This window comes from Cucurbita maxima, unplaced genomic scaffold (assembly GCF_002738345.1).
Source record: "Cucurbita maxima cultivar Rimu unplaced genomic scaffold, Cmax_1.0 Cma_Scf00040, whole genome shotgun sequence".
Taxonomy (NCBI): domain Eukaryota; kingdom Viridiplantae; phylum Streptophyta; class Magnoliopsida; order Cucurbitales; family Cucurbitaceae; genus Cucurbita; species Cucurbita maxima.
Window position 1 is genome coordinate 864,916 of NW_019272056.1, and position 27,810 is coordinate 892,725.

Below are 27,810 nucleotides of genomic sequence, written 5' to 3' on the forward strand. Positions count from 1 at the left end.
GGACTAATTAGACTTTCTTTTTTTCAAATATGATTTATTGGAATTGACTAATTTCTTATAAATACATTTTCCAATATTTGCAAACATCATTAAATAATTATTAAAAAAAAAAAAAACATAGAAACAAAGCATACCTAACGTTGTTGATAAAGTTTGAAGCAGTACAAAAGTCAACATAAGTGTCTTTTCCATCCCCCACCCACCAAAAGAGAAAACAAAATACAAAAATTATTTATTTAATTATATTATTTATTACTATTATTATTATTATTTGAAGTTTTGGGTATTTCCTCAAATAATCATTAATGGGTTGAAAATAATAATACTTTTTAAAACCCTTTTCCCCTTTTTTTCTCCTTTATTTTATTTTATTTTATTTCTACTTTTATATTGCATTTTGAAGTCCTTTGCTTAAAAGTGGAAATTCCAATTTAAATAATATTGATTTACGAAAATAACCCTAATAATTTCATGCTACGTTCGTTTTTGGACTAAGATATTTCAATTAAACTTAGTTCATATACTTTTAATAAATATTAAAAAAGTAAAAAATATTACACAAATCAACACAATGGTAATTATTTTCAACGCTGGTAAGATTGTTTTCGTTTGTAATAAATCGAGAGATAATTACCCCTTTGAAGTAGTAAAAGTCAATCAGTAAAAACAAATTATTGGGATATGTTACCATTTTCAATATATATTGAAAAATAAATAAATAAATAAATAAAAACATTGAAAGAGTCAAAAAGTTTAGATTATTGAAATGAAAATAAAAGGACCAATTTAGGTGATTGAGTTGGAGATTATGACAATGGCCAAAAAGATTGACTAACTCTGTTGACATTTTATATGAAGTGAATTAAGGGTATATATAATATATAGTAGGTTTTACCTAACACTTTTTTTTTTTTTTAAATTAAAAAAAAACATATATATAAGTAAAATTATATATGTCAAAATAAATTATTTTATTTTGTTTTAATCTATGTTTCGTCCTTGGAGTGGACGGTTGATCGGAAGCAATAGGCCGGACATGTTTATCTAAGACAACAACACTATAGAACGAGTGGCTTTTTTAGGTGGGCTGCTGTGTGACAACATTATAGAGAAAGTGACTGTTACGAGGGAGTGATAAGTTTTCATGTGCTCTTCTAGGTGGGTTACTATGTGATAACACTATAGAGAAAACAGTAGTTTTGTGTAATATGTCATGGTTTCAACGCCCTTACGAGGGAGTGATAAGTTTTTATACGCTCATCTAGGTAGGTTGTTGTGTGATAACATTAGAGTAAGCAATAGTTTCGTGTACCATGTTGTGGTCTCAATGCCCTTACGAGAGAGTAATAAGTTTTCACGCGCTCTTTTAAGTGGCTGAGAGAGAGTGGGTTTTCTAGGTGGGTTACTGCGTGAAAACATTATAGAGTAAGCGACAGCTTCGTGTAACATGTCATGGCGCAACGTCTTTACGAGAGAGTGATAAGTTTTCACGCGTTCTTTTATGTGGCTAGGAGCGAGTGGCTTTTCTAAGTATGCTGCAGAGTGAAAATATTATAGAGTGAGCAAAAGCTTCATGTAAGATGTCATGACCTCAACGCCTTTACAAGGGAGTGATAAGTTTTCGTGTGCTCTTATAGGTTGGTGGGCTACTGTATGACAACACTACAAAGAAAGCAACACTTTCGTGTAACATATCACGGTCTCAATGCCCTTACGAATGAGCGATAAGTTTTCACACGCTCTTCTAGGTGGGTTGCTAGGTGACAATATTATAGAATAAGCGATAGTTTCATGTAACATGATATGGTCTCATCGTCTTACGAGAGAGTGATAAGTTTTCAAGCACTCTAGGTCTAGTTAGCACGCCCGTTAGAAAGATTGGCCACAATCTGAGTAGTAACAAATTAACTCAACTCTTAAAACGAATGTTACCTTAATTAAGAGTATTAATTACACCCTTAATTAAGAGTTTAGGATTTAATTGGGTGCAATTGAAAATCCAAGGTTAAGATTTACAAGAACAGTAAGCAAAATGAATCTTTCCTCAAATTTTATTTAAAAAAAAAAGGGAATTAACTTACAAATTCACTTCGTTTTTGTTCGTTTGACTAAACATTACCATTAAAACCAACATCAATATTATCACCACAAAATTATGAACTTTGAATCATAAAACAAATCCAGATCTATATATCAAAATGAAGAGCAATACCATAAGAACCAAAATGAAATAGCCCCTCGTTCAAATACATTTGATTCAGAATGAACTCAGCCGCCCCTCGTCTACACAAATTGATCACTTCTTCACAGTCCAAAATGAAATAGCCCCTCGTTCAAATACATTTGATCCAGAATGAACTCAGCCGCCCCTCGTCTACACAAATTGATCACTTCTTCACAGTCCAAGACATAGTTTGATAGATTCATGTTTTTTTCTAACCAAATCTGGTTTTCACAACCCTTCCCCCTCAACCTCACCTGCTCCATCCAAAAAAAAAGACCAAAAGAATTGGAGATAGGAAGCCACTAGAGGGAGGGAGGACGGTTCTGACCTGAATGGGTATCCCAAACAGTGTCCAAAAGGGATGAAATTGCCTTCAAACCTCAAACTTTTGATCGGCTGAGGAGTATAAATGCTGCTACCCATTCGCGTTTAGTAGATTGGGGTACTTTCTCGTTGTTGATGAACGGCGTCCAAGCCTCCTGAGAAGGGTCTGTGAGAACCCACTCAACCTTTTCAGGCACATTCAAGAAATCAAAGTTTAAAGGAGCAGATTTAGCATTGTTGGAAGATTTTTTGTTCTTGGGTTCTTCAGGGCCGTCAGCAGACTGCAGTTGTAAATCGAAGCGATAAAACGTATGAGAAGGTCTGAATATCCCATTGGGTGCAAAAGAAGGAGTGTTAGCTTTCGACTCACCGTCCCATTACCATCTAACGATTTCTTACGTTTCCTTAATGTTCCTGTTTCCAGAAAGTAAAGAACCTCAATCTTAGACCGGAATCGACGACCTGAAACTGGGTCAAAGTAGTACTGCAAGAAACATGAGGATGGATTAGATTCCTTTGACGTTCTCTACCGTTTGTTTGTTTAATAAATATGTAAAGCAGGATAATAAGACAGGGGAATCTCAAGAAATAAATGGGCCCAAGCATGCTCCCAACTAATTCAACATGACATGAAAAAAGGAAAAAAAAAAAAAACAAAAGGGAAAAAAAAAACACTCAAATTCAAACGACACTTAAACTCGTAGTCAATCATTAAATGCTAAACGGTACTTGTGACCGTACTTAATTGCTTGCATTTGTTTTGTCTATCAACAATGTCAATGTGCTTTTAAACAGAGCTATTTATGAATACAAAGTTAAGGTATAATCCATCTCAAAAATGACTCTGAGTGAAGCATCATATATCAAGCACCAAGCAACAGTCCAAGTATGAGTCAAGAGCTATTCACCCTCATGCATACATGCATATAGAAGTGAGATCTCATATTGGTTGGAGAAGGAAACGAAACATTCCTTCCTTATAAAAGTGTAGAAACCTCTCCCTAGCAGAAGCATTTTAAAACCGTGAGGTATGGCAATAAGTAACGGGCCAAAGCGGACAGTATCTACTAGCGGGAGCTTGAGCTGTTACAAATGATATCAAAGGCAAACACTGGGTGGTGTTCCAGCGAGACGTTGGGCCCCAAGCGAGACACGTTTTAAAATCGTAAGGCTGACGATGATACGTAACGGGCCAAAGAGACAATATTTGCTAGCGGTGGGCTTTGGGCAGTTCCAAATACTATCCTACAATTTGATCCTCATCATTTATGAACAGGCTATAAACATAACAGTGGAGGTTTTTGTTATTCTTTTCCAATGATAGTCTCCATCCTAATCAACCAAGCTCTGTCATGCTAATTGATTTCATATAAATGGTAAGTAGCTAGAGTACCAAAATCCAAAGAAGCACCTAAGTCTATATCAAAGTTCGTCGAGGCTTGTTCACCATCCAGAGAAAAGGACTAAGAAAGTTCGATATCGTAACTGCACGACAGAATCGCTCGGATTGTCAGATGAACTCACTCGAAAGCATGGACATACTTAAATACTATACCAAGTAAATGAGAAATGAATTCCCTAAACAAATTTAGAGAGGAAGGAAATGAATTCCTGTAGTTTACTTGTTCCTAGGGAACTTCAAAATTCCCAATCAGGTAACTAAAACTGCAATCCCCATCAAAACGACAGAGAATTTAGGTCGTGATCCATTTTTCAGAAGTAATTACTAAACCCTTTGCTACTTGATACAGTTGTTTTTTCCCATAATTGATGAGAGAACAATCGACAAGGGAATGCTACTACAACCAACCCCTTGAAGCACAAACAAAAGATCATTTGCAGTAAACAATGATAATTTCTTCTAATTGGTCCATGTTTTCATCCGAAAAATCATTCCTGACTGGTAGAAAATTCTAAACCAAGAGTCCACGGCTAGAGTAGAAGAACAAAAATTCCAGCGACGGTAAAGCCCTGTTCTATCATCGGACATTAAATTGCATAGAGAAGTTCAGTAACCAGAGCCATGGAACAGAATATTACTTGCATGGTCGAACAATTACCAAAACTGACTCATCTCCACTTTGAACACGATCTTCCAAAACTCAAGAACGCCAGTCAAGAAAAGGAACTCAAAATTCAAAATCGAAATGATACTAGTCAAAAGAGAAGGAATCAATTCACCTTATCGACTGTTCCAGCTGTAGCACCAGAGGTGCGAACTCTATCTTCCATAATCCAGCCCGGCGGCAACCAATTAGGCTTCTCGGACGAAGCGGATTTCGGAGACGCGTCGGTCCCTCTAGAGCCCGAGAGCTTCTTAGTTGCGGGAGAATCTCCATTTCCAGCGTTGAGAGGGTCGGCGCGGAATGGAGATCGGAGAGTGGAAGAGGTCTCCGCCTTCTTGCGATGATTCAGGTCAAGATCTCGGGAGTGGTTAGGGGAAGAAGGAAGGGTTCCACATCGGGCGGCGGAGGAGTCGATGAAGGAGCCGGCGTCGAGGAGAGGGTCCGGCGGAAGGTGGTTGGAGAAAGGCAAGTTGAATCGGGTCGGATCTCGGCGGGGCCAGTCGGGGTCCGATAACGAAGTTCCGAAAGCAGACATGTGGGGCGGGGCTTTGCAAGACGAAGAGGAAGAAGCAAACAGGGAAAGTGAACGTTAGAAGACAGGGGGATTATTTATTGCGGCTCCCACTTTTATTATGGGCCTGGCCCAACTTCAACGTTACAAAAATTCAAAATTCCTAATTGGGCNTAAAGCCCGTTTACTTTATTCATTTGATAACAGCCCAAATATTTAATCATAAATGGGCCGTTAATGGGCCCAAGAGAATCCCTAGATGCGTGGGGCCCACCTCTCGTCATCCTTTCTCTTTCTCTTAAAACGATTCAATAACCGCCACTTTTCTTGTACTTCTCTCCATTTATTATGGGCCTGGCCCAACTTAAATTCATAATTCATAATTGGGCTTAAAAGCCCATTTTTTATTCATCAATGGGCCGATGAAGGGCCCAAGCGAATCCCTCGATGCGTGGGGGCCACGTCTCTTCTTCCTTGATTCCAAAACCGCCACTCTGTAACTTCACTGTTCCACTTTTCACTCTCCCATGGCTTCCTCTCCATTTTTCCCTCTCCTCCTCAGCCTCTTCTCTCTCTTCGTCCGACTTACCTCCGCCGCCTACTCCATCGGCGTCAACTATGGCACGGTTGCCGACAACCTCCCTCCGCCGTCCCAGGTCGCTGCCTTCCTCAAATCCCAAACCTCCATCAATCGCGTCAAGATCTTTGACGCCAACCAAGATATCCTTCGTGCCTTCGCCGGTACCGGCATCGCCCTCACTATTTCCGTCGCAAACGGTGACATTCCGACCCTCTCCAAGCTCCCCGCCGCTCAGTCTTGGGTCGCAATTAACATTCTTCCGTTTTACCCCAACACTCTGATCAACTACATCGCCGTCGGGAATGAGATTCTCGCCACCTCCGACAAGATTCTCATAGCGCATATGCTCCCGGCGATGAAGGCTTTACATTCCGCTCTTAGGCTAGCGAATATCTCTGATATCAAGGTTTCAACCCCACATTCGTTGGGCATTTTGTCGGCGTCGGAGCCGCCGAGTAACGGGCGGTTCCGGCGGGGGTACGACCGTGTCATATTTGCTCCGATCCTCGAGTTTCACCGTCGGACCAAGACGCCGTTCATGGTGAATCCGTACCCCTTTTTTGGTTTCAGACCGGCGACGCTGGACTTCGCGCTGTTCAAGCCCAACGCCGGCGTTTTTGACAACGTCACTGGAATGCACTACACGAACATGTTCGACGCGCAGCTGGATGCGGTTTACTCGGCGATGAAGAAGCTCGGTTACGAGGACGTGGACATCGTGGTGGCGGAGACTGGTTGGCCCTCTGCCGGCGACCCAAATCAACCCGGCGTGAGCTTGGAGAACGCCATTTCGTACAACCGGAATCTCGTTAAGCTTGTCAACTCCGGTATTGGAACGCCATTGATGCCGAACAGAACATTCGAAACTTACGTTTTCGCTCTTTTCAACGAGAATCTCAAACCGTCGGCTTCTGAGAGGAACTACGGCCTTTTCAAACCCGATCTAACTCCGGTCTACGACGTCGGTATCCTCCTGAACCAACCGGTAAACCGCTTCTCCTTGTAGAAAAAACCCATACCGCCTTTGCTGGACTGAGGTCCGAATACGGCGGGGGTATTCTAGTAAATGTACATCAAGCACACGCGTAGTAAACAGAACGTCATTGGTCACGTACACGTGTTGATTCCTAATTGGTTTATGGCTCTACCTGTAAGCTTGTTGTTTTGCTAACCAATAAAAAATCGACGCGTAGGAGTCGTAGCAAACCAGCTGTCCAAGAACGCAAAAGCCACGTTTTCTTTTTCTGTTTGGACGGAATTACGCTCCATTTTATTCTTTTTATCAGGGCAATATAGTCAATTTGCTTTTCTTTTCTTTCTTTCCTATTTTTTTATTTTTTAATGAATTCCAGATGATCTTAACCGTTGATTTTAATGTAACAGTCAATGGGGCCCACGTCTCCGAACGCACAGGCATCAGAACCGTCGGATGTGGGGAGAAAGTGGTGCGTGCCGAAAACGGACGTGTCAGATGAAGCGTTGCAGAAGAATATTGACTACGTGTGTAGCAGCGGAGTGGAGTGTGGGCCCATAGAATCCGGCGGGGCCTGCTACAATCCCAATACAGTCCGGTCACATGCTTCGTACGCCATGAACGCTTACTTTCAGTCCGCCGGCCGCCATGATTTCAACTGCGACTTTAACAACACCGCCCTCCTCACCGCCACCGACCCCAGTAAGATTTTCTTCTTCTTCCTCTTCTTACCTTTAAATTCCGGTTAAAATTTCAATGGAATTTACAGGTTATGAGACCTGCAGCTACCCGTTCGATGAAGAAAAGTTAACGGAAAAATCGGCGGCGATGACTTGTAGGATGATCGGGGCGGTGGCGCTCACATGTTTTGCGGTGGTTGGTGTGGCGGTGTTTTATTAATTTGAACCAAAAGTGAGATTTGGTCTGTGTTTTTTTTCATTTATAATTTACATTCAAAACTCAATTAATGTAAAGCTTGAAGGAGTTGAATAACAATGAAAAATATTCCCTCTACGCTTAATTTTCACGGCGGCGGCACAGTCGGAAAAATGGCCGGAATTCTCAATCACTCCATGCATATCGCGCAGCTCCGATCGTCACTGCAACGGCCGGGGATTCTTCTTCTGTCTGCCGCCGTGCTCCTCGCGAGTTATAGTTTGATTCTGAGTCGTGGACTCTGATTTGGATCTGTCGGCGGGGTTGAAGGTAAAAATAATGAAAAATGAACATAAACGCAATCATTAGAGCACAAACCACCGCCACCAACATGAAGCCGCTTGCGATTGTTATCCTCATCGTTAGTTGAAACATTCTGGTTTGGCCGTGTTGCAGGTTCCGGCAGCGGCGGAGGAGATGGGGAGGACGGGGAAGATGAAGATTTGATTGATTTTCAATGTTTTTATGCAAAAAAAAAAGGGAATTCGGAAAGTTTCATTTGGAATAAATGTGTTTATACACTAAAAAAATTGAGGCATAATAGAATTGGAATATGATTCCCATCGGCGTTGAAAGTCGTACGGCGGTCTGAGAACCTTCCAAAATCTGGAATTTTCAAAAGTTTTTTCCTTTCTATTCTATTATTATTAGTGAGTCATCTCGGCTCGGTGAGTCCTTTCTTCTACGATGGACTGACCTCCATTTTGTCTTTGTGGATTCAACCTCTTAAAAAAATACTGCAACATGGATTCGAACAATGCAATGTAGTTGGACTCTCATGTGGATCGGAATGAATCATCCTTTCCACGGAGGTAAATATTTACCTGCTAGGCAAGAGGATAGCAAGTTACAAATTCTATGGCAGTAGGACATGTATTTCGATTACTTGCATAAGGGAGTTGTACTTAGTGTTAAAAATGTATCTTGTATGATTTCCTGATTTTCGTCGAGATGGGGTGTGAAGCGTCAGTACCTTTTTGAGAGTAGCCAAAGGGAATAGCCGGCCGGTGGGAGCGAGAAGTTTTGGATTCGTGACTGGAATCCCCAATAGGGCAGGGAAAGTCCCGCCAAAATGTCCAAGTCTGAGGGGCGAAACGCTTTCCGAAACAAATCTGTTTTTTTAATCAACTTGAGCTGGTGAGGGAAGGGCGAAGAAGAAAAAAATACCAAGTAATTTACAGAAAGGGAAAGAGAGGGTTTGTGATCGAGTGTCATTGCTCCCACATCTTTTTCTGGTCCGGCCACGAGCATAAATGTTTTATTGGGCTTCGGACCTTATTCACTCGCCTTATCTTCTTTAACTTGGCATCCTGTAAGAAAAATGGTGCAGCAGTTGACTGACAATGCGGATTTGGAACTGGCAAATGAAAGAGAAACCCGAGAGGGTCTTTTCAATCTTTTTTCTTAATTGGAGAATCACCAATTTCTTATTTGTTCGGATTTGATTGTGTTCACAAGGGGAGAGGAGAAAAAACCCAAAAACAGAAGCAGAAGAGGAAATACTGGTAAATGGTTAGCAGATTCGCAGCAAAGTCCGCTTATAGTTCCTTTTGGCACAACAGGGTAAGTAGTCAACTCTAACAAATCAACAAAAAGACTCAAGCATTCAGATAACAACAAAGACACTGACCGTCCAAGCATCAAAGGAGGGGACTGGGGATTGGTCCCTGGTGATACAGTGAATATCGAACCATCAACAACTCGGAAAGCATTAATCCCAATAACCCTGAAATTGCGATCAACTACCTTGCCCACAAGGCATCCACCATGGTAGTGCCATATAGTACTCACTGCGGGCAAAACTCTCCCATCAGCCGATCATTTGATTGATCAACGGGTAATGCAGGCCCCACCTATCTTCAATCTCGGCCCCCAAACAAACCATTCCCTGAATTGGAAATCCTCCATGGAACGGCTTCTCAGTACATCACCGATCTTGCAGGTGCCATTCACACACCGCTCCACATACATCACCCGGATTACTAAAGTAGTTGAACCGTACAATTGGATTAACCCTGACATCTGTAGATGGCAACCAGAGTGAACAGGGAGTGGCCCAGTAATCTTCTCCATTAGGGTAGCCACAGTGAGATAGAGTGGTGAAACTGGGTTCCGAATGAAAAGAGAGCGAGCCGGGGAGACAAAAGGTATGACATTAGATACTTGTCATTGTTAGACAAAACACGACTCTCTGTGATGGTATGAAATTGTCCACTTTGAACCAATAGAGAGAATATTCTTTGATTATAAACCCATAATCATTTCCTAAATTAATTTTAATGCTTATTTGTTTCATTTAATATTTTGTTATGTCGTTTTAAAGATGTTTTGGAACACGTAAGTTTATGACAATGTTTTAAGATGAAGTTTATATAAACGGCTAGGTAGAAATTTATGGTCCTAACAAATTTATTTGTAGTTAGTTTTAAAAATATATTATATTTTAAATTTTAATTATTTATTTTCAAAATATTATTATTTTTTTTTAAATGAGATATTATTTTTTTCCTAAAGATTTTTCATAAATGGTATAATAAATAATGATATAAATACCCTTAAATACGAATTTATACGTATATATATGTTTTAAATTATATAATTATATAATTACATAAATACCCTTACAGATACTGGGCTTGGAGTGGGCCCAAAAGATGGGCTCTGGTTATGAATGAAGCCCAATAGAAGACCTTTGATGAATGCTGAGAATCTCATTCGTATCACTAAAAACAAATGAAAAAGATCAGAAACTTTTCTCAGAATCTTTCCGGCGGCAGTAAAAACCAGAGGCGGCAATCTCCTCGATAGGCTATAACAACCATGTCTCCGCCACCTCCACCGGAGTTATCCGTCGACGTTCTATCAACCGTGGATCTCGACTTCCTAAATTTCGCCGGACTGTTCATTCTAGCGGTGACGATCATGTACTTCATTTACACCTATTACGAACATAAATACTGGAATCGAAGCCGAGATATCGAAGGGGGAAGGTCGGCGGCTACGGCGTCGGTAGGATCTTCTGGAGAGGATCGACGATGGGCGACGGCGGTGATTTCGACCAGGCTGTTTCAGTACGGAGAGCGAGGAATGGAAGGGAAAAATGCGGATTGTTCGATTTGCTTAGATGAATTCGTAGAAGGTGAGATTTGTCGAATGCTTCCAAAATGCAAACACGTTTTTCATCGATTTTGCATCGATCAATGGCTTCCTAATGAACGCCATTGTCCTCTCTGTCGTTCCCCTGTTCATGTTCGTTTCATTTTTGCTCATCGGTCTTGAAACATTCTTTTATTTATTTGCGATTTAGATTTTTTCTTTTTTTGTTCGTAATTGTGTATAATTTTTATTTGTTCATTGTTCATCATTAGCCTTTTTTGAATCGAAACAAACTGTTTGAGTTTTGTTCCATCATGATTTTGAAATATCAATACTGATTGATTTGTTAGTTCTAGAGAATCATAGTTTGTTTGTGTTTGTGTTGTTGTAGTTTTATGTATCACTTTATTGACGAGTTCTTTTCAAATTTTTAGTACTCTCAAACAATAGCTCATATTATCTCTGTTGGATGATGAAAGTTTCATATCAGCTCATGGGTTTATAAGTGAAGAATATTAACTCCATTAGAATGAGACCTTTTGGGAAGCCCAAAGCAAAGCCATGAGAGCTTATGCTCAAAGTGGACAATATCATACCATTGTGGAGAGTCGTGTTCATCTAACATGGTATCAAAGTCATGCCCTAAACTTAGCCATGCCAATAGATTGGCAAATCCTCGAGCTTCCTCGAATGTACGAAGGCAGTAAAAAATGACTAAGACTCCAAAGGAGTCGAGCCTCTTAAGGGAAGGCGTGCTTTGTTCGAGGGGAGGTGTTGGATGATGAAAGTCTCACATCGGCTAATTTATGGAATGATCATGGGTTTATAAGTGAGGAATACTAACTTCATCGGAGTGAGACCTTTTGGGAAGCCCAAAGCAAAGCCATGAGAGCTTATGCTCAAAGTGGACAATATCATACCATTGTGTGGAGAGTCGTGTTCGTCTAACAATCTCAAATCAAATGATTAAAGATCTAATTGAGATGAGATCAGAATGTGTGCTAGATCAAACTAAGTTAAGAGTTATAAAATATTTTTGGACTCACTCAAAATTTTGAGTTGGTTGGATTGGTGATCCTATCAAATAAAATTCACTAACTTAATCCTACTTTCTATTTTTGTTGGTTCATTTAATTATTATTATTATTTTTAATTATTTTAAAAAAAATTATAGTTATCTATTTAGAACTCATAATAATGTACCACTGACACAGTTAATCTATTTTCGAGTTGGTTTGTTTAACTCCAATCACAGAACGTCCTGAATATTTGACCCGTTTGCCAAGTAGAGTTTTTCGAAATCTTCCCTCTTTTCCTTCAATTACATCGAAAAACGACTTGTTAACCTTATTATGGTCATCCCTCATTGGTTGTCCGCGGATTCCATTATCAAGAAGTGTATCTACGGCTTCTTGTACCAATTTCTCCTGGCGTAGATCTACTTGTTGTTAATAGATCAATAAGAGTATTGTTCCGATAGATAACTCTTCTATAGAGTTCATTAATATCCGAGCTCATTAGTTTACCCCCATCTATCTGAATGATTGGTCTCAACTCGGGAGGAAGAACAGGTAATAAACATAAAACCAGACCAAAAAATAACCCGTAATCCGAATCAAATCGAATTTTCTATTTTTCAAAAATTTAATCCAACCCAAAAAATCTAATCCAACCTAATCCAATTCAATCCTTATGATTTCGGTTAGGGCAAAGGAATTTATACATTTTTAATGTGAAAATATTTTTAGGTAAGCTCCAACAAAGACAATATAAGCCCAACAATGACAATATGTACTGGTAGTAAGCTCCAACAAAGACAATATAAGCCCAACAATGACAATATCTACTAGCAGTGGGCTTCAACAAGGACATATAAGCCCAACCATGATAATATCTACTACAGTAGGCTCCAAAAGGACAATATAAACCCAACAATGACAATATCTACTAGTAGTAGGCTCCAACAAGGACAATATAAGCCCAACAATGATAATATCTACTAGCAGTAAGCTTCAAAAGGACAATATAAGCTCAACAATGACAAAACAATGATAATATCTACTAGCAGTGAACTCCAACAAGGACAATATAAACTTATAATGACAATATCTATTAGCAGTAGACTTCAAAAGGACAATATAAGCCCAACAATGACAATATTCATTAGCATTGGGCTCCAACAAGGACAATATAAGCCCAACAATGACAATATCTACTAGCAGTGGGCTCCAACAAAGACAATATAAGCCCAATAATGATAATATCTACTAGTAGTGGGCTTCAACAAGAACAATATAAGCTCAATAATGACAATATCTACTAGCAGGGATTTGAGATGTACCACCACAAATTTCAAAGTTCATAAAATCCTATCTTATCTTAAACCATAAAATATCAAAAATATCAAAAATATCAAAAATTATTTGTGCAAATTAATATGCCAATTCCAAATCCTAGAAGGATTTGAAATTCCCACATAAGATATATATATATAACAATTAAATCAATCAATCCATGTTCTTCCTTCTTCGCCGATTTCAGCAACATTCCTATATCCGCCGCCGCCTCAGACGACGTTTATGAGTCCCAATATGTCCCACCAGCTGATGGGTCTCATGGTATTGGGCGCCATTGCTATCATTGTGTTCTTGCCGATCTTCATGTTTCGTTGCTATCACAACCGCTTCATGCTGTATCAAACTAGAGCCCTCGATGTTGAGCAAACAAACCATGCAACGCGACTCTTCGCTCGTTTTCGGGCCGAGGTTATGCGGCAACAGCAGTCGATAGCAGTACCGCCTCCTCGACCGAACACGGCAGAGGAAGAAGCCGCCTCCATTGTCACGAAGGTCGCTTATAGAGACATCAAGCCGACCAAGGAAGCCGATTCCGATGACTGTTGTGCCATCTGCATTGAAGGGTTTGAAGAGGAAGAGATTTGTGGAGTTGTTGATGGTTGTGATCATTGTTTCCATAAGGTTTGTATCGATAAGTGGTTGGGGATCGTGAGTCGTTGCCCTCTGTGTCGTTGTTTGGTTCGTGTTGTATCGGAGAATAATAATTCGTAATTGGTTAAACCCTAATTATCATTTTAAAAGTTGATGGTTGGATGAAGAATAATGACCCGACAATGACCAAATTACTTCCTTCTCGAGCTAGAGTTCCACGATCCTAATCAGAAACTTGTTGAGAATAGGAGCATCCAAACTAGACGCAGAAAAGGGATAGTGTTTTTGAAAAATGGTGGTTTCTTATGATAACTTGGAAGAAGAAAGAAGCTAATTTATAAAGGTTCGGGAGAAGCAAATTTACCTTGTTCAAAAAGTGACTTTTTTTAGTGCTTGTTTTACCGAGTTCATCTGTCAGGAATTTACCGTTATATTTTTTTATTGAATACAATATTTACTACGAATCAAATTATAAAAAATTATATATATATATATATATATATATATATATCTCGTGAGATTTTCATTCTATACAGTTCCTTCTAAGCTTCTGTGGAATTGGATTGTCGATGCCTCAACAATATTCTCCACGGAAACCCCAATTGGATGCTCGACTATGTCTATTGGCATGGCTAAGTTTAGGGCATGGCTCTGATACCATGTTAGATGAACACGACTCTCCACAATGATATGATATTGTCCACTTTGAGCATAAGCTCTCATGGCTTTACTTTGGGCTTCCCCAAAAGGCCTCATACCAATGGAGTTAGTATTCCTCACTTATAAACTCATGATCATTCCTTAAATTAGCCGATGTGAGACTTTTATCATCCAACAGGTATTTCCTTTTAATAGGTCGAGTTCAAACTTTCACATATGAGAATAGCAAACTAAGACCGATTGATAGCCAACTTAGTTTGTATTCTTGGCTTCTACGGCGACAACTCTTCCAGGAAGAATTTTGCCCCTTTAGGCTAAGTATGTATATGATTGTATCGTGAATAAAAATATATATCTTAAAATTAATCATAAATTCAGGTTTGTTCGTTTCAACTCAACTTAAAAGGAACCAAATCTATTAAATTTTGATTTATTTGAATAAATCTAATTCAAATAAGTTCATAATTTAAACGATCGTGTTTTTGAACACCTCGACCATTCTTATATTAATTAAAAATTGGTAGTTGAGCCACGGAAAAGAATAATTAATTAAATATTTACTATTAATATTGTTTTTTATTTTTTTTTAAGTTTTTAATTTTATTATTTATTTCTTATTAAATATTTTCAACCAACTTTCATGAACGAAGTCCCATATGTTAAGAAAGGAATATTTGTGAAATCACTCCAACATATAAGAAAGAATCTTCTTTTAATTTTTATTTCTTATTCTAATTTTTTAAAATTTTAACCTAATTTTTATTTAATCTTAATCGAATCTTCTCACTTATATATTTTTTTAATTAAAAAATTCTAAATTTTTAAATGTGTTTTCAATTTTTTTTTTAATTTTAAATAAATTCTTGAATTAAAATTTTAAAGATTTATAAAATATTTTATAAATTTAAAAAATTAAATAAATACTTATATTATTTATTCTTATCCTAGCTCAATTTCTAATCTCGATCGGAATTGATTTTTCCTAATTATCTAAATGAGGTAAGAGGCGAGGGTAGTATTATTTGTTCTTATCCTAGCTCAATTTCTCGTCTCGACTCAAATTGATTTTTCCCCATTAGCTAAATGGGATCAGAGACAATATTATTTGTTCTTATCCTAACTCAATTTCTCGACTCGAGTTAATTTTTCTTAATTAGCTAAATGATGTCAGAGACAAAGGCTATATTATTTGTTCTTGTTCTCACTCAAGTTCACGTCTCGACCGAGTCCCTACAAAAATAAATAGAGAATTTCATAGAAGATTGGAAAAGGGTATTCCCCGTCCACGCTCTACCTCGTGAACATCTCTGACTACGCCCAAATCATATATATATATATATATTTTTGTCTAGATATAATTTTAAATAAAAAAATAAAAAAATAAAAGTGGTATACTAAAATTGTAATGGAAGGAAAGATATGGACGGCTGAAAATTGTAATGGGATGAGGAAACATCCAACGGCCAAGAGTGGCGGGGTCGGAGGTGTCGCCTTGGGGCACGCAACAAAAAGGCCAAATCAACGGTGAACAGAAGAAAAATCCAAATTCAAGTACAAAATCACTCCCAACAAAATCAAACCATCTGGAGCGGCAAATTCCTTGTTCTGTAGCTTCAAGGATCCATTCAGCGCCATCCTCCACATTCAATCCCCTCGCTCTCACACAGTCTGTAGAACAACACCATGCCTCGCACCGGCTTCGTCGGTTCCTTATCCACGCCCAAGGTCGACGTCGTCATCGACATGGGCAATCCCTTCCTCAACCTCACCGTTGATGGCTTCTTGAAGATCGGATCCGTATGTCTCTCTTTTTTTTTTTTTTTTTCTTAATTTTTCTTTCTGTTCTTCGTTTGCTCCGTCTATAATCTAAATGCGTTCTGTTCTGTTGCTTCTTTCAAGGTCGCGGCTACCCGAGCGGCTGCCGAGGATGCGTATCATGTCGTTAGAAAAGGTTTTGGTTGATGCGTATCATGTCGTTAGAAATTGGTTTCCTCCTTTTTATGCAGTGATTTATGGCGTTGTTTTGTTTTTTCAGGAACGATTTCTAGTCACAATTTTGAAAACACGGTTAGTGTCTCTTGCTTCGTGTCTCAATTTGTGGAGTCTGGTTGTTTATGGCTTTTGATTGCTGAAATTTTCATTCTGAGAATGTTCATAAAGTGCGTAATTAGGAAACAGATAGATTCTTTATGGTCTTTTGATCTATTCGCCTAATACATCTTAGCTTCTATTGCAGTTGAAGAAAATGTGTAAAGAAGGTGCATACTGGGGTAAGTATAGATCGCATTACTCCTCAATGAAGTACTTAGCTTAGTGGATGAGTTTCAGCATCTGTAAACCTCAGCCAATTTGATAAGATTTTGCATTTGGTTCATTGTTCTTGGAAGTTAAGCTTATGAGATTATAAAATCTGGCTATAATTTCAGAAACAATGGTGATATTTCATTTGAAAAGATGGGTAAAGGATTTTTTTATGTTTGGACGCAGGAACCGTGGCCGGAGTTTACGTCGGTATGGAGTATGGGGTAGAAAGGATTCGCGGCAGAAGAGATTGGGTATGTTTTGCCATAAACTCAAAGTCATCTTTTAAATCAAGTTCAAGTAATTCTGTTAGATTTTGCTTCCAGTTCTCCGTGTTTATTTGGGAATATTTTCGAAGTTCTGTTTGATTTTCTGCCTCTCATCACTGTTCTGGATTGTTGGTTCACCTTGTAGAATGTATTGATCCTAGATTGGAGAAGAAAATGCAAACAACCCAGAAACAAAATTTCTCGAGATCCTAGATATATTATCAATGTTACTTACAATAGTCCTCTGATTAAAATGACTATATCTTTACAGCAAGAGAATCAATGTTTCTTTCTGGTTGTAGAACTGGGGTCTTAGTTGTCTGTATTATTTCAAACAAGAATTCCCCCTGTTACCAGATATTGTAATGCCCTAGAACACGAGTGACGTCATTGATGTTACATTGGGTCCTGAAAGGGGGTTGAATGTGAGAGAATGAAGCATTCTCTATAAGGGTGTGAAAACCTCTCCCTAGCAAACGCCTTTTAAAAACTTTGAGGGGAATCTCGAAGGGAAAGTCTAAAGAGGACAATATCGGCTAGCAGTAGTTTAGGCTTGAACTGTTACATGTAGTCTGCTATGGTTTCTAATTGGGCATATCACCAATAGGTTGTTTGTCTCGGGATCTAAATGTTTGAGCTTGTTTCAGAAAAATGCAATGATTGGAGGTGCTTTGACGGGGGCTATGGTATCGGCAGCAAGCAACAGCAACCGGGACAAAATCGTTATCGATGCAATTACAGGAGGGGCTGTTGCGACTGCAGCAGAGTTCATAAACTACCTTACTTGAGCGCCGAGGTTTCCAGGCACTTTCATGCCCCTTTAGAAGAAGGTATGGTGATTGAAGACGATGGAATCATGTTCAGTCTATTCAAACCTTTTCAGTTTTTTTGCAGAATAACTTGTCTCTCGTAGAGTTGCAGCCTTAAAAACATTAAGGAAAAAGATAAGATAGTGGTAGAAATATCTTCTTTCTTCATCAATCAGAGCCACATGTTGTTGAGGCTGTAATCGTAGTTTAGTTTAATGTTTTACCGAACAAATTTATGCTTAAACTTTTAAGAAAGTGACGTTTAGAATGATGTTAATTTGTGGCACTTGTTCTAATCTAGCGAACAAGTCTGTTATGAAAAATTTAGACTTCGTGGACAACGTCGACGTATATATAACTTGGGATTGTTCATCGTCGAGCTACAAAACCGATGATCTAAATATAGGTTTGACTTCGTAAGTTCAAGTTATTCAAACTCAATCTTGATATAAAACAAGGCACCTACAGCCCACAACAAAGCACTTATATAATTCTTCACACTAGATTTCAAGCAGCCATCATAGACTCAAACAAAGTACAAAAAAAGGAAGCAAAAACAGATGAACTTTGCATATTGATCGGTAACTTTATTCCATTTCACAAGCTTTGTTGTTTAAGGGCTTTATCCATCTCCTCTCCATCTAGCTCGCTCATCAGCAGCAGCCACACCCGTCACACGAGCAGCTGCTGTCGCAGCAGTCGCAGCAGTCGCACCCGTCGTTCCTGCACACGATACCAAACAAAAAAATTTCTATTACTATCGTTCTATTTTCATTCATAATTTAACGCATAACTATTTATGTACATGTTGATTAGGGAGGTGGTCTCTTTGACAGTCCTGTAAAGATAAAAAACAAAGAAGAGGATGATTATATATTTGAATCACGAAGCGAAAAAGAAACAACGAACCCAATCGCATTCTTGTTTCTCTTTAATTTGCTCGTTTAAAATTATATGAACGAACGACTATGCATATAATAAAAAGTTAAAATGTAAAATTTCGCTCGTTCTACGTAAAAAAATATATATATATAGAGAGAGAGAGAGACCCAGAGAGGCAATTGCAGCTATCTCCACAGGAGCAATTATCACCACATTTGCAGCCAGAAGCCATTGTTTTTCTGGTTTTTGAGTATCAAAATTTTCCTGTTTATATAGAGCTCTTCAGGACCCAATTGGTGGTGATTATCCACCGTACACGTGGACGGTTCCTACCTACACTTCGTTATTTCCTATGAACCTCTTTCTTTAATTTAAATAATTCCCAAAGTCATAAGATGGAAACCCTCTCCATTATTAGTTATTATCGATTATAAAAACGAATTAACATCTCTCCAGGTCAAACACGAGCTTTTCTAACACGTTTTGTTTTCATTTACATGTATTTTAGGAAAATTCCTAAGAACGTCACAAAACATAAAATTATTCTAAGCAAAACAAGCTTATTGATATAAGTAATATATCACAAAACATAAAATTACTCTAAGAAAATTCCTAGTAGTCTTGAACGTGTCATATTTGTGATATATTTAATGTCTAATGAAATGATATGTATTGCTTTATGATACGCTAAAATAACGTTGAGTGTCAATTCATGTTATGTTATGAGATGCCACAATGTATTATGAATATGTTTGGCAATGACACGTTATGACATGGTATGATATGTATTCAAATGATTTATGTATGCATATTAACGAGTGTAATTTGTGAGGAATGAAAGATGATTTATTTATAATGAAAAGTATGGGGACTTCGACGTAATTGTATGTTTATATGCATCGAAATACTTCCCATTTATTATGAGTACAGATGCAGACACTACGAGATTGAAATAACCCACATGCTTGACATGGTGCACGACAGTCGTTGTACCTTCGGGTGTTGGACTACAGCCTAGAGGAGCTAGCTAGACTAGTAGGCCCAAGGGGTGTGAGAGCCCTCCTAGTGGGGTCCATACTTGCACATATGAGTCGTGTGTAGAAAGGTAATACACATTCAACTTCTCCGAACTAAAGGCCACATAAGAGAATACGATTTTAAATGATATGTTTCATTATGTTGCATGTGTTTGCATTCCCTAACCCAATAATCGAGAATTCAAAAAACTTTTGATATTTTCGTCAAGAATGTAAATGTTTTTATCTAGTTGAGTTATGTTTAAATTGGTAACGAATGTTAAAAGCCTTCTATAGAAAAATAAGTAACGAACAATAAAGACAAATTTAACTCGTCCCACAACTTGAAACTACAAAAACTAAATTCATAAACGGATTAAGAGACAAAAAAACGAGAGACAGGAAGTTAAAAGAACACGAATGCTACGACACGAAACAAATATTGATATAAAACATAAATTCAAACACACATAGAAACTTTGATGATCTGATATGAACCCCAAATGCCCACCCACAACAAAGCAACATCACACACTTCACTTCACACTACACATTTCAAGAAAAAGAACAAGACAAAGAACACCAAATTCTGTTTATTCTATGGATAAGAAGCTTTGTTGTTGTCGTTTGGGCATTTTGTTCACTTAGCAGTTGCATGGGTCACATGAGCAGCCACTCCCACAGCTGCACCCACCCCTGCATAGTTTATGTTTGTAAGTTCAATTTCTTGATGCTTGTATGATGTTTCTAAAAGAAAACTACTCAAAATTATCACTTACTTCTTCAGGATGATGGCTGTGATGGTTCTGCATAGATTACGAACACGTTTTAATGAAAAATATCGTATATACGTACACATAAAGATTATGCATCAACAATTTTAAAACTGTATCTTAACGAAAGGGCTAAACTGACTCGAAGATTCTCCCTAAATCTTAACGAAAGGGCTAAAAACTCGAAGATTCTCTCCAATGGAAACATTATTTATTAGAGTGTGAAAGCTTCTCCTTAGTAGATGCGTTTTAAAACCTCGAGTTATTTGTTTAAACCCAGCTCGACGTAGCTTATCAAATTTTTTCAATTCGTGTTTCTAAAGTTAGTGATAACATATTCTTTAAAAATCGATCATTTACCCAATTGGGTAAAAGAATATTTCTCTTAGAATAAATTCGTTGGTTGGTTGGTCCGAGAAATCAAGTTTTTTTTTAGTTTAGGGTCAAAATCATCGATATTTGGGATGGTAGTCAGAGTTTAGCTATGCTCGAACTAGCAATAATTCGAGTTATTTGTTCAAACTCAGCTCTAACATATGCAAATTTAATCGAGCTAATCGAGTTTTTTCAATACTTGTTTCCAAAGTTGGTGATAACATCCTCCTTAAAAATCAACCGTTTATTTCTTTTAAAACAAACTAACGACATTTAGGATGGTAATAGGTATCTTAGCTACGCTCGAACGAACGATAATTCGAGTTATTTGTTCAAACCCTACTCGACCTATGCAAAATTAATCGAGCTTTTTAACGATCTAAAACGAAAAAGAAGTAAATTTGTACCCGGATTGACAGTTGCAGCTGTCTCCACAGGAGCAGTTATCACCACAGTTGCAGCCAGAAGCCATTTCTCTTTCGCACTGTAAATATTTCTCAACTTCGAATCAAATTTTATGGAATGGAATTTGCTGTGTTTTTTGAGTCTACATCTCCTTCTCTTCTTATAGGATCTTCTGGCCCAAAATCATTCAATCTCCACCCTACACGTGTACGACTCAGCCTCTCAGCGATAAAAATGAGAAACTATCATAGTAATTGTCATAAAACTTTGTTTTATTTTTTATTTTAAAATTAAATGTTAATATTTAAAATAATAAAATAAATTAGAGGCTAAAATGATATTTTTTTTTAAAGAAATTATTTTATTTATCATAAAAATGTAATATTTTTAGTCAACAAATTAAATGATTTAGATGGTTGACAAAAATAAATTAAATTTAATAAATTCAATGTATGGGAAACGGCATGAATATCGCCCTCCACCATACATAAATAAATGTCCACGTCAACATTTTATCTTTTATATATATATATATATATATATATATATATATATATATATATATATATATATATATATATATATATATATATATATATATATACGATATAGTTTGTGTACACGTCAAATTAATTTTGACATTTCATTTATTAGGAAGAAAATTTCAACTATTTAATTTATAAGGTCGGCCGGTTGACATTTCTTGGAAACTTACCTTAAATAAGGTCAGAAATCTCCGTTTAAATTTAGAAGGAGAGAGATGAAAATAAAATTATCTCCCATCTTAGGAACGGGATTATATTCTTATTTATATATCTCAATTTCATTCTATTTTTATTTATTTATTAACATGTTGTAATATTAAAATTTATATTTTTAAAAATAATATAAAATATTATATTATATTTTTTGTTAATGAAATATTATTAAATTTATTTAAAATGTTTTATAATTTTTTAATAGAAGTTGTATTAAAAAAATGGAAACTATATATTAAAACAATTCCCAATGTGTTTTTATAAAATTAAATTTATTTAAAATCAATATTTATTAACCACGTCATCCATGTATTTACTAATTCAATAATAAATAATTTTCTTTTGTAAAAATTGTAAGAATGGGTTGAACTTCTGGATTCTTCTAATATTACATATATTATTGGAGGATCCACCAAACATATATATATTAAATTCAACTTGCATTATTTATTTTATTTCATGTTTTTAAACTTATCCTAAAATGAATTTATGTATATCTTAAGGTGGCATGAAATATATGTATAAATTAACGAGATTGGATCAAATTGCTGCTATTGTTTCGATCTACTCAATTGGTCAATGAAGGTTTTTTAACGGTATGCCTCTAGGAATCTCGGGTACTTTCAACTTTATGATTGGATTCCAGGTTGAGCACAACGTCCTCAGGAATCTATTCTTCATATTAGGTGTAGCTGGTTTATTTGGCGACTTCCTATTTAATGCTATACATGAATCTATTCCTCACGTTAGTTGTAGCTGGTGCATTCGACGGTGTCATCGAGCCGAGACATATGGGCCTCAACAATAAGCTTAAAATACATGTAAAAGGGCTCATCATGTGAGTGCCTTTTTAAGGCCCAAACTAAAATAGGATTAAATAAGCCACAAAGATGAGCTAAGAAAAAGAGTCCAAAGTGGAAGTAATTTGAAGGCCTTCTTAATTTGAGGCCTCGTTTATTTTAAAAGGGTAAGACTAACGATGATACATAATGGATTAAAACGGATAATATTTGTTAGTGGTGGGCTTGAGCTATTACAAACAGTATTAGAGTTAGATACCGAGCGGTGTGCCAACGATGACACTGAGCCTCTAAGAGGGGTGGGTTGTGAGATTGAATAAAACATTCCTTATAAAGGTGGGAAAACTTCTTTTTAGCAGACGTGTTTAAATTGTAAGGTTGACGATGATACGTAATGGGCTAAAGCAGACAATATCTACTAGCGGTGGGCTTGAACTGTTATACTTTCGCAACATTCAACTTTGAAAACGTAGTCCAAAATTTGGTAGAAAAGAAAGGTGGATTACGTGAGCTCTAATTCGGGGAGTTGAATGTCTTTTATGGTAGAACTCAATGAGCAAATGAAAATTTGTCTTTATTAATTCATTGACTAACATAAATTATGGCGTTGAAATCCTTACTAAATTGGTAACGCCCATAAATACGATAATGTCACTCAATTTTATTACTTACTCTAAGTTCAACAACAATGTCATTTAAAGCAAACTAACAAGAATGGAGAGATTCTCTTGTAACAACCCACGCGCTTTGACCCGTTACATAGTGCTGTTAGCCTATGGTTTTGATTTTATAACTCGTATGTTGTCCGCTTTGACTCGTTATGTATCACCGTCACCTTCACGGTTTTACAACGTGTCTGTTAGGGAGATGTCTCCACACTCTTATAAGGAATGATTCGTTCTCCTCTCCATCGAGATGGAATCTCACATTTGAGGGTTTTTATTAAAATTATATTGAAAAAAAAAAAGAAATATTTTGGAATATTAATGAGAGGGATATTAAATATTTTTTAAGGCTTATTAAATAAATAAAAAAAAAACAAATATCCGCATCGTCATTGATACTCCGCCACCACACGCTCTCACTCCCCAAGCCTTCAGCTTCGTTTGTCTGAAAAGCTCTTCGCCATTACCCTTCACGTCTTCTCTCCTCTCAGTCTTCCTCTTCACAGAAGGGAAAATGGGCACTCGCATTTCCCATTTTACCCCTATCCTTTTCCTCTATTTCCTCCTCCTGTCCTCTTCTCCTTCCCCAATCCTTGCCCTAAACATCTCTTCCCTCCTCTCCCCCTTCCCCGACCTCTCCCATTTCGCCGCCCTTCTCTCCGCCTCCTCCATTCTCTCAGATCTCAACCACCGCACCTCCCTCACTCTCCTCGCCGTCCCCAACTCCTACCTCGACGCCTCCTCCGATCTCACCCGCCGCATCCCTCCATCCTCCCTCGCCGATCTCCTCCGCTACCACGTCCTCCTCCAATACCTCTCCCCTTACGACCTCCGTCACATCTCCCCTTCGGGCAAGCTCGTTACCACTCTCTTCCAAACAACCGGCCGTGCCACCAGCGATTTCGGCTCCCTCAACATCACTCGCAACCCTCTCGACGGCATCGTCTCACTCCATTCCCCTGTTCCTTTCTCCTCCTCCAATGCTACTGTTCTCACTCTACTCAAGAATCTCCCCTACAATGTCAGTATCTTCGCCGTTAATGCTCTCCTTGTCCCCTACGGATTTGATCTCATGGCCTCCGAGACTCGCCCGCCGTTGGGGTTGAATATCACTAGGGCTTTGATCGATGGTCATAATTTTAATGTCGCTGCCTCCATGCTCTCTGCTTCTGGGGTCGTTGAGGAGTTTGAGGCCGATGAAGGCGGCGCTGGGATTACGCTTTTTGTTCCCACTGACACGGCGTTTTCCGACCTTCCGGGGACAGTGAGCCTCCAGTCTCTGTCGGCGGATAAGAAGGCGGTTGTGTTGAAATTTCACGTGCTTCATTCTTATTACCCTCTTGGATCTTTGGAATCCATTGTGAACCCTGTACAGCCGACTCTGGCCACCGAGGACATGGGCGCTGGTAGCTTCACGCTCAACATTTCGCGAGTGAATGGCTCGGTTGGGATCAATACAGGGATTGTTCAAGCATCGGTGACTCAGACGGTGATCGATCAGAATCCGGTCGCTATTTTTGGGGTTTCGGAGGTGTTATTACCGAGGGAGATTTTCGGGAATAGTCCGATGATGACAACCCAGCCTGGTAATGAAATTGTGTCCAGTGCTCAGCCGCCGGATTCAATGGCTATGTCGCCGGAATCCACTGGGCCGCCATTGCATCTTTCATCTCCACCTGGGTATGGTGAGGAAATCCGATCTGTTGCCGTCGCTAATAGCGGGCTGAATTTCTTCATTGCTCTCTGTAGTTGTTGTATAGCATTGTATTTAATTCAGTAGTATAATATTTGATTGATTTTTCCCCGTGATAATTGCTTTCATGTTGCGGGTCTTCTTCTTCTTCTTTCTCCCATTTTATCAGCGGCCAATTTTCCTGTTCCTGCAACTGTTCTGTTGATTTCCATGGCTGTCTTGGTGTAAATTAAAAGAGTTGATAATGATTTTGGGGATCTGGGTTTGTTTCAATTTCGGATTTGCAGATTTCTTAGAAGCAAAAATGATGGAAGAACAGGGGATTTCCTTGCCTATGGCTCAGATCCTTTCTTCCAAAACAGAGATTTCATGGCTCTAATCTCCACAGCCAATCTCCAGAGATGAGCTCAGGTAATTGTCATTCATATTTCGATTTAGAACAAGATTCGAAATATGACGTGCGATATGATCTTGTTACAATTTGATTTTAATGAATTAGCTATTAAGATGGAAGATTATCTCCATAAATCAACACACTCTTCTTAAAAAATTTCTAATAATTTAAGCAAAGTTGTAGGAAATTTAAGTCAACCCGAGTCAATCATTTACTCTCCTTTTAAGATGTATACTGGTTGAGTTGGAGGTTCGGTTTGGTTCGATTGGTAATTCAGGGTTAAGTCGTTAGGTGTGCTATTCGGTTCGATTGGTGATTTAGAGTTGAGTTGGATTCGGTTGGTGATTTAGGGTTGAGTTGTTAGGAGTTCTATTTGGTTCGCTTGGTGATTCAGGGTTGAGTTGTTAAGTATTCTGTTAGGTTCAGTTACTGATTCAGGGTTGAGTTGTTAGGTGTTCTGTTTCGTTCAGTTGGTGATTCACGGTTGAGTCATTAGGTATTTTGTTTGATTCGGTCGGTGATTCAGGGTTGAGTCGTTAGGTATTCTATTTGGTTCGGTTGTTGAATTAGGGTTGAGCTGTTACATGTTTCGTTTGGTTTGGTTAATGATTCAGGGTTGAGTTGTTAAGTGTTCTATTTGGTTCGGTTGGTGATTTAGGGTTGAGCCATTACGAGTTCTGTTCGCTTTTGTTGATGATTTAGGGTTGAGTCATTAAGTATTTTGTTCGGATTAGTTGGCGATTCAGAGTCGAGTTGTTAGGTGTTCTGTTCGGTTCGATAGGTGATTCAGGGTTGAGTTGTTTAGTGGTTCATTTTTGGCTAAATTGATAAAATTATCCTTAAACAGTACATTTATCTAAAATTACTCAAATTTTTAAAAATTTTAATAATATTTTCGAAACTTAAAAAAATCTAAAAAAAATACACTCGACCCTTAAAAAAATAAAATAAATAAATAAATAAATAAATAAATAAATATCAATGTTTTATAACCATTTATTAAAAGTGTAGGGTTAATTGAAATTATTTATTTTATCCAATCAAAATTTAGAAAAATAATTAATTTTGGAAAATGTAAAATTAATGTCACATTGATTTCACAACTTCTAGGGTCATTAATATTGAAATTCTGATTCTTTATTTTTTAGCATACAAAAAATTAATTTAATTAATTTATTTATAATAAATATAAATTTCAAAATAGTCTACGAAATGTCTCATCACATGAACTAAGTCTATTCAATCACACGTGAATGGCCCCACCATAACCTAAAGTGGATGACAGCATGATATTATCTGGGTTCACCCTCACGGACGGTTCTGATTTAACCCAACTTGACGTTTTATTCTCTTTGACCTCACAAGATCAACGCTCAAGATCTAACCATTAGAATTTTATTATATTATATAAATTTTCAACAATTTACCCTCCTTAGAGTCTAACGTTTTCGATAGTCCATCAGTCGGTATATAGCTCAGATATTATTTATAATAAAATTCAAGTTCATCATTAGCATATATTGTTCGCTTTGGCTCGTTATGTATTATTGTCAGTCTCACAATTTTAAAATGCATTTATTAAGGAGAGATTTTCATACCCTTATAAAAAATGATTCGTTCTCCTCCCTAATTAGTGTACGATGACAGTACTCTTAGCTTGGTTCACTGTTCGGTCGACTCAATGCTAAATTTATTAGGTTAATTATTTGTATTAAATTGATGATGATTATAGGAGATAGGGACATGGTGGTCGGAGATGGGATGCAAAATCACGAAGCATGTGCATTGGATGCAATTATATGCCATCACATTATTATTTTATTATTATTATTATTATTATTATTATATCGTTATCCGTACATGAAATTTTTGCCTCTACTTAAATACTCAGTAAGTGATTCTATTGTTCGGATTGAAAGATGCAATCATATGCAACATGTTTCATGCTAATGGAACCTAGCTTTCTTGACTATTTTTTGAACTCTATTTTTTTTCCGGGTAAGAATGGATGCATAGTACTTCTTTGCACGGTTTACCCACATCTGCATGAACCCACTAGATGTCCTCGTTAACGTACCATCTAGGCTCAACTGTGGGCTAGCACACACACGCACATTATGAAAAATCAATAAAAAAAAAGACGTGCATATAATAATATGGTGTGTGCGTCCAACCTAGCCCTTAGGCATTCCAAAAGAATGAACCTCACTTACCCTTTTGGCCTAAGTTGATGTTCCTAAGTTTTCCTTAGCTGATTGTCCGTTAAGCTCAGCCTGATTGTGCTTCAATCTAATCTCTAAGTCATTTATATCGAGCTTAGAGCCTAATCATCACTTACTATTCCAAGATCAA

The 27,810-nt window shown here is 37.7% G+C and overlaps 6 protein-coding genes and 2 long non-coding RNA genes across 8 annotated transcripts; 5 read left to right on the forward strand and 3 right to left on the reverse strand.

Moving 5' to 3' along the window:
* Positions 1–2,145: 2,145 nt before the first annotated feature.
* On the reverse strand, positions 2,146–5,209 carry LOC111469504 (methyl-CpG-binding domain-containing protein 5-like). Its single transcript, XM_023114799.1, has 3 exons — positions 4,730–5,209; positions 2,919–3,032; positions 2,146–2,829 (listed from the first exon to the last, which is right to left on the reverse strand). The coding sequence occupies exons 1-3, from the start codon at positions 5,147–5,149 to the stop codon at positions 2,605–2,607; spliced, it is 759 nt and encodes a 252-aa protein (XP_022970567.1). The 5' UTR covers positions 5,150–5,209; the 3' UTR covers positions 2,146–2,604.
* A 99-nt stretch (positions 5,210–5,308) lies between these two features.
* On the forward strand, positions 5,309–7,729 carry LOC111469479 (glucan endo-1,3-beta-glucosidase-like). The gene is made up of 3 exons (XM_023114759.1): positions 5,309–6,690; positions 7,089–7,380; positions 7,448–7,729. Exons 1-3 carry the CDS (start codon positions 5,653–5,655, stop codon positions 7,576–7,578), a joined length of 1,461 nt encoding a protein of 486 aa, XP_022970527.1. The 5' UTR covers positions 5,309–5,652; the 3' UTR covers positions 7,579–7,729.
* Positions 7,730–10,341: 2,612 nt separating this feature from the next.
* LOC111469514 (RING-H2 finger protein ATL14-like) lies at positions 10,342–10,980 on the forward strand. Its single transcript, XM_023114811.1, has one exon. The coding sequence runs from the start codon at positions 10,435–10,437 to the stop codon at positions 10,891–10,893; it is 459 nt and encodes a 152-aa protein (XP_022970579.1). The 5' UTR covers positions 10,342–10,434; the 3' UTR covers positions 10,894–10,980.
* Positions 10,981–13,301: 2,321 nt separating this feature from the next.
* LOC111469386 (RING-H2 finger protein ATL64-like) lies at positions 13,302–13,778 on the forward strand. Its single transcript, XM_023114616.1, has one exon. It carries the CDS (start codon positions 13,302–13,304, stop codon positions 13,776–13,778), a length of 477 nt encoding a protein of 158 aa, XP_022970384.1.
* A 2,058-nt stretch (positions 13,779–15,836) lies between these two features.
* LOC111469516 (outer envelope pore protein 16, chloroplastic) lies at positions 15,837–17,961 on the forward strand. Its single transcript, XM_023114814.1, has 6 exons — positions 15,837–16,115; positions 16,218–16,269; positions 16,354–16,385; positions 16,555–16,588; positions 16,806–16,873; positions 17,536–17,961. Exons 1-6 carry the CDS (start codon positions 16,002–16,004, stop codon positions 17,674–17,676), a joined length of 441 nt encoding a protein of 146 aa, XP_022970582.1. The 5' UTR covers positions 15,837–16,001; the 3' UTR covers positions 17,677–17,961.
* Positions 17,962–18,100: 139 nt separating this feature from the next.
* On the reverse strand, positions 18,101–18,851 carry LOC111469524. The gene is made up of 3 exons (XR_002714881.1): positions 18,747–18,851; positions 18,503–18,535; positions 18,101–18,420 (listed from the first exon to the last, which is right to left on the reverse strand). It is a non-coding gene; the product is annotated as an uncharacterized LOC111469524 (long non-coding RNA).
* Positions 18,852–20,016: 1,165 nt separating this feature from the next.
* LOC111469523 lies at positions 20,017–21,281 on the reverse strand. Its single transcript, XR_002714880.1, has 3 exons — positions 21,151–21,281; positions 20,375–20,401; positions 20,017–20,291 (listed from the first exon to the last, which is right to left on the reverse strand). It is a non-coding gene; the product is annotated as an uncharacterized LOC111469523 (long non-coding RNA).
* Positions 21,282–23,768: 2,487 nt separating this feature from the next.
* On the forward strand, positions 23,769–25,337 carry LOC111469486 (fasciclin-like arabinogalactan protein 4). The gene has a single exon (XM_023114772.1). It carries the CDS (start codon positions 23,886–23,888, stop codon positions 25,149–25,151), a length of 1,266 nt encoding a protein of 421 aa, XP_022970540.1. The 5' UTR covers positions 23,769–23,885; the 3' UTR covers positions 25,152–25,337.
* Positions 25,338–27,810: the final 2,473 nt, after the last annotated feature.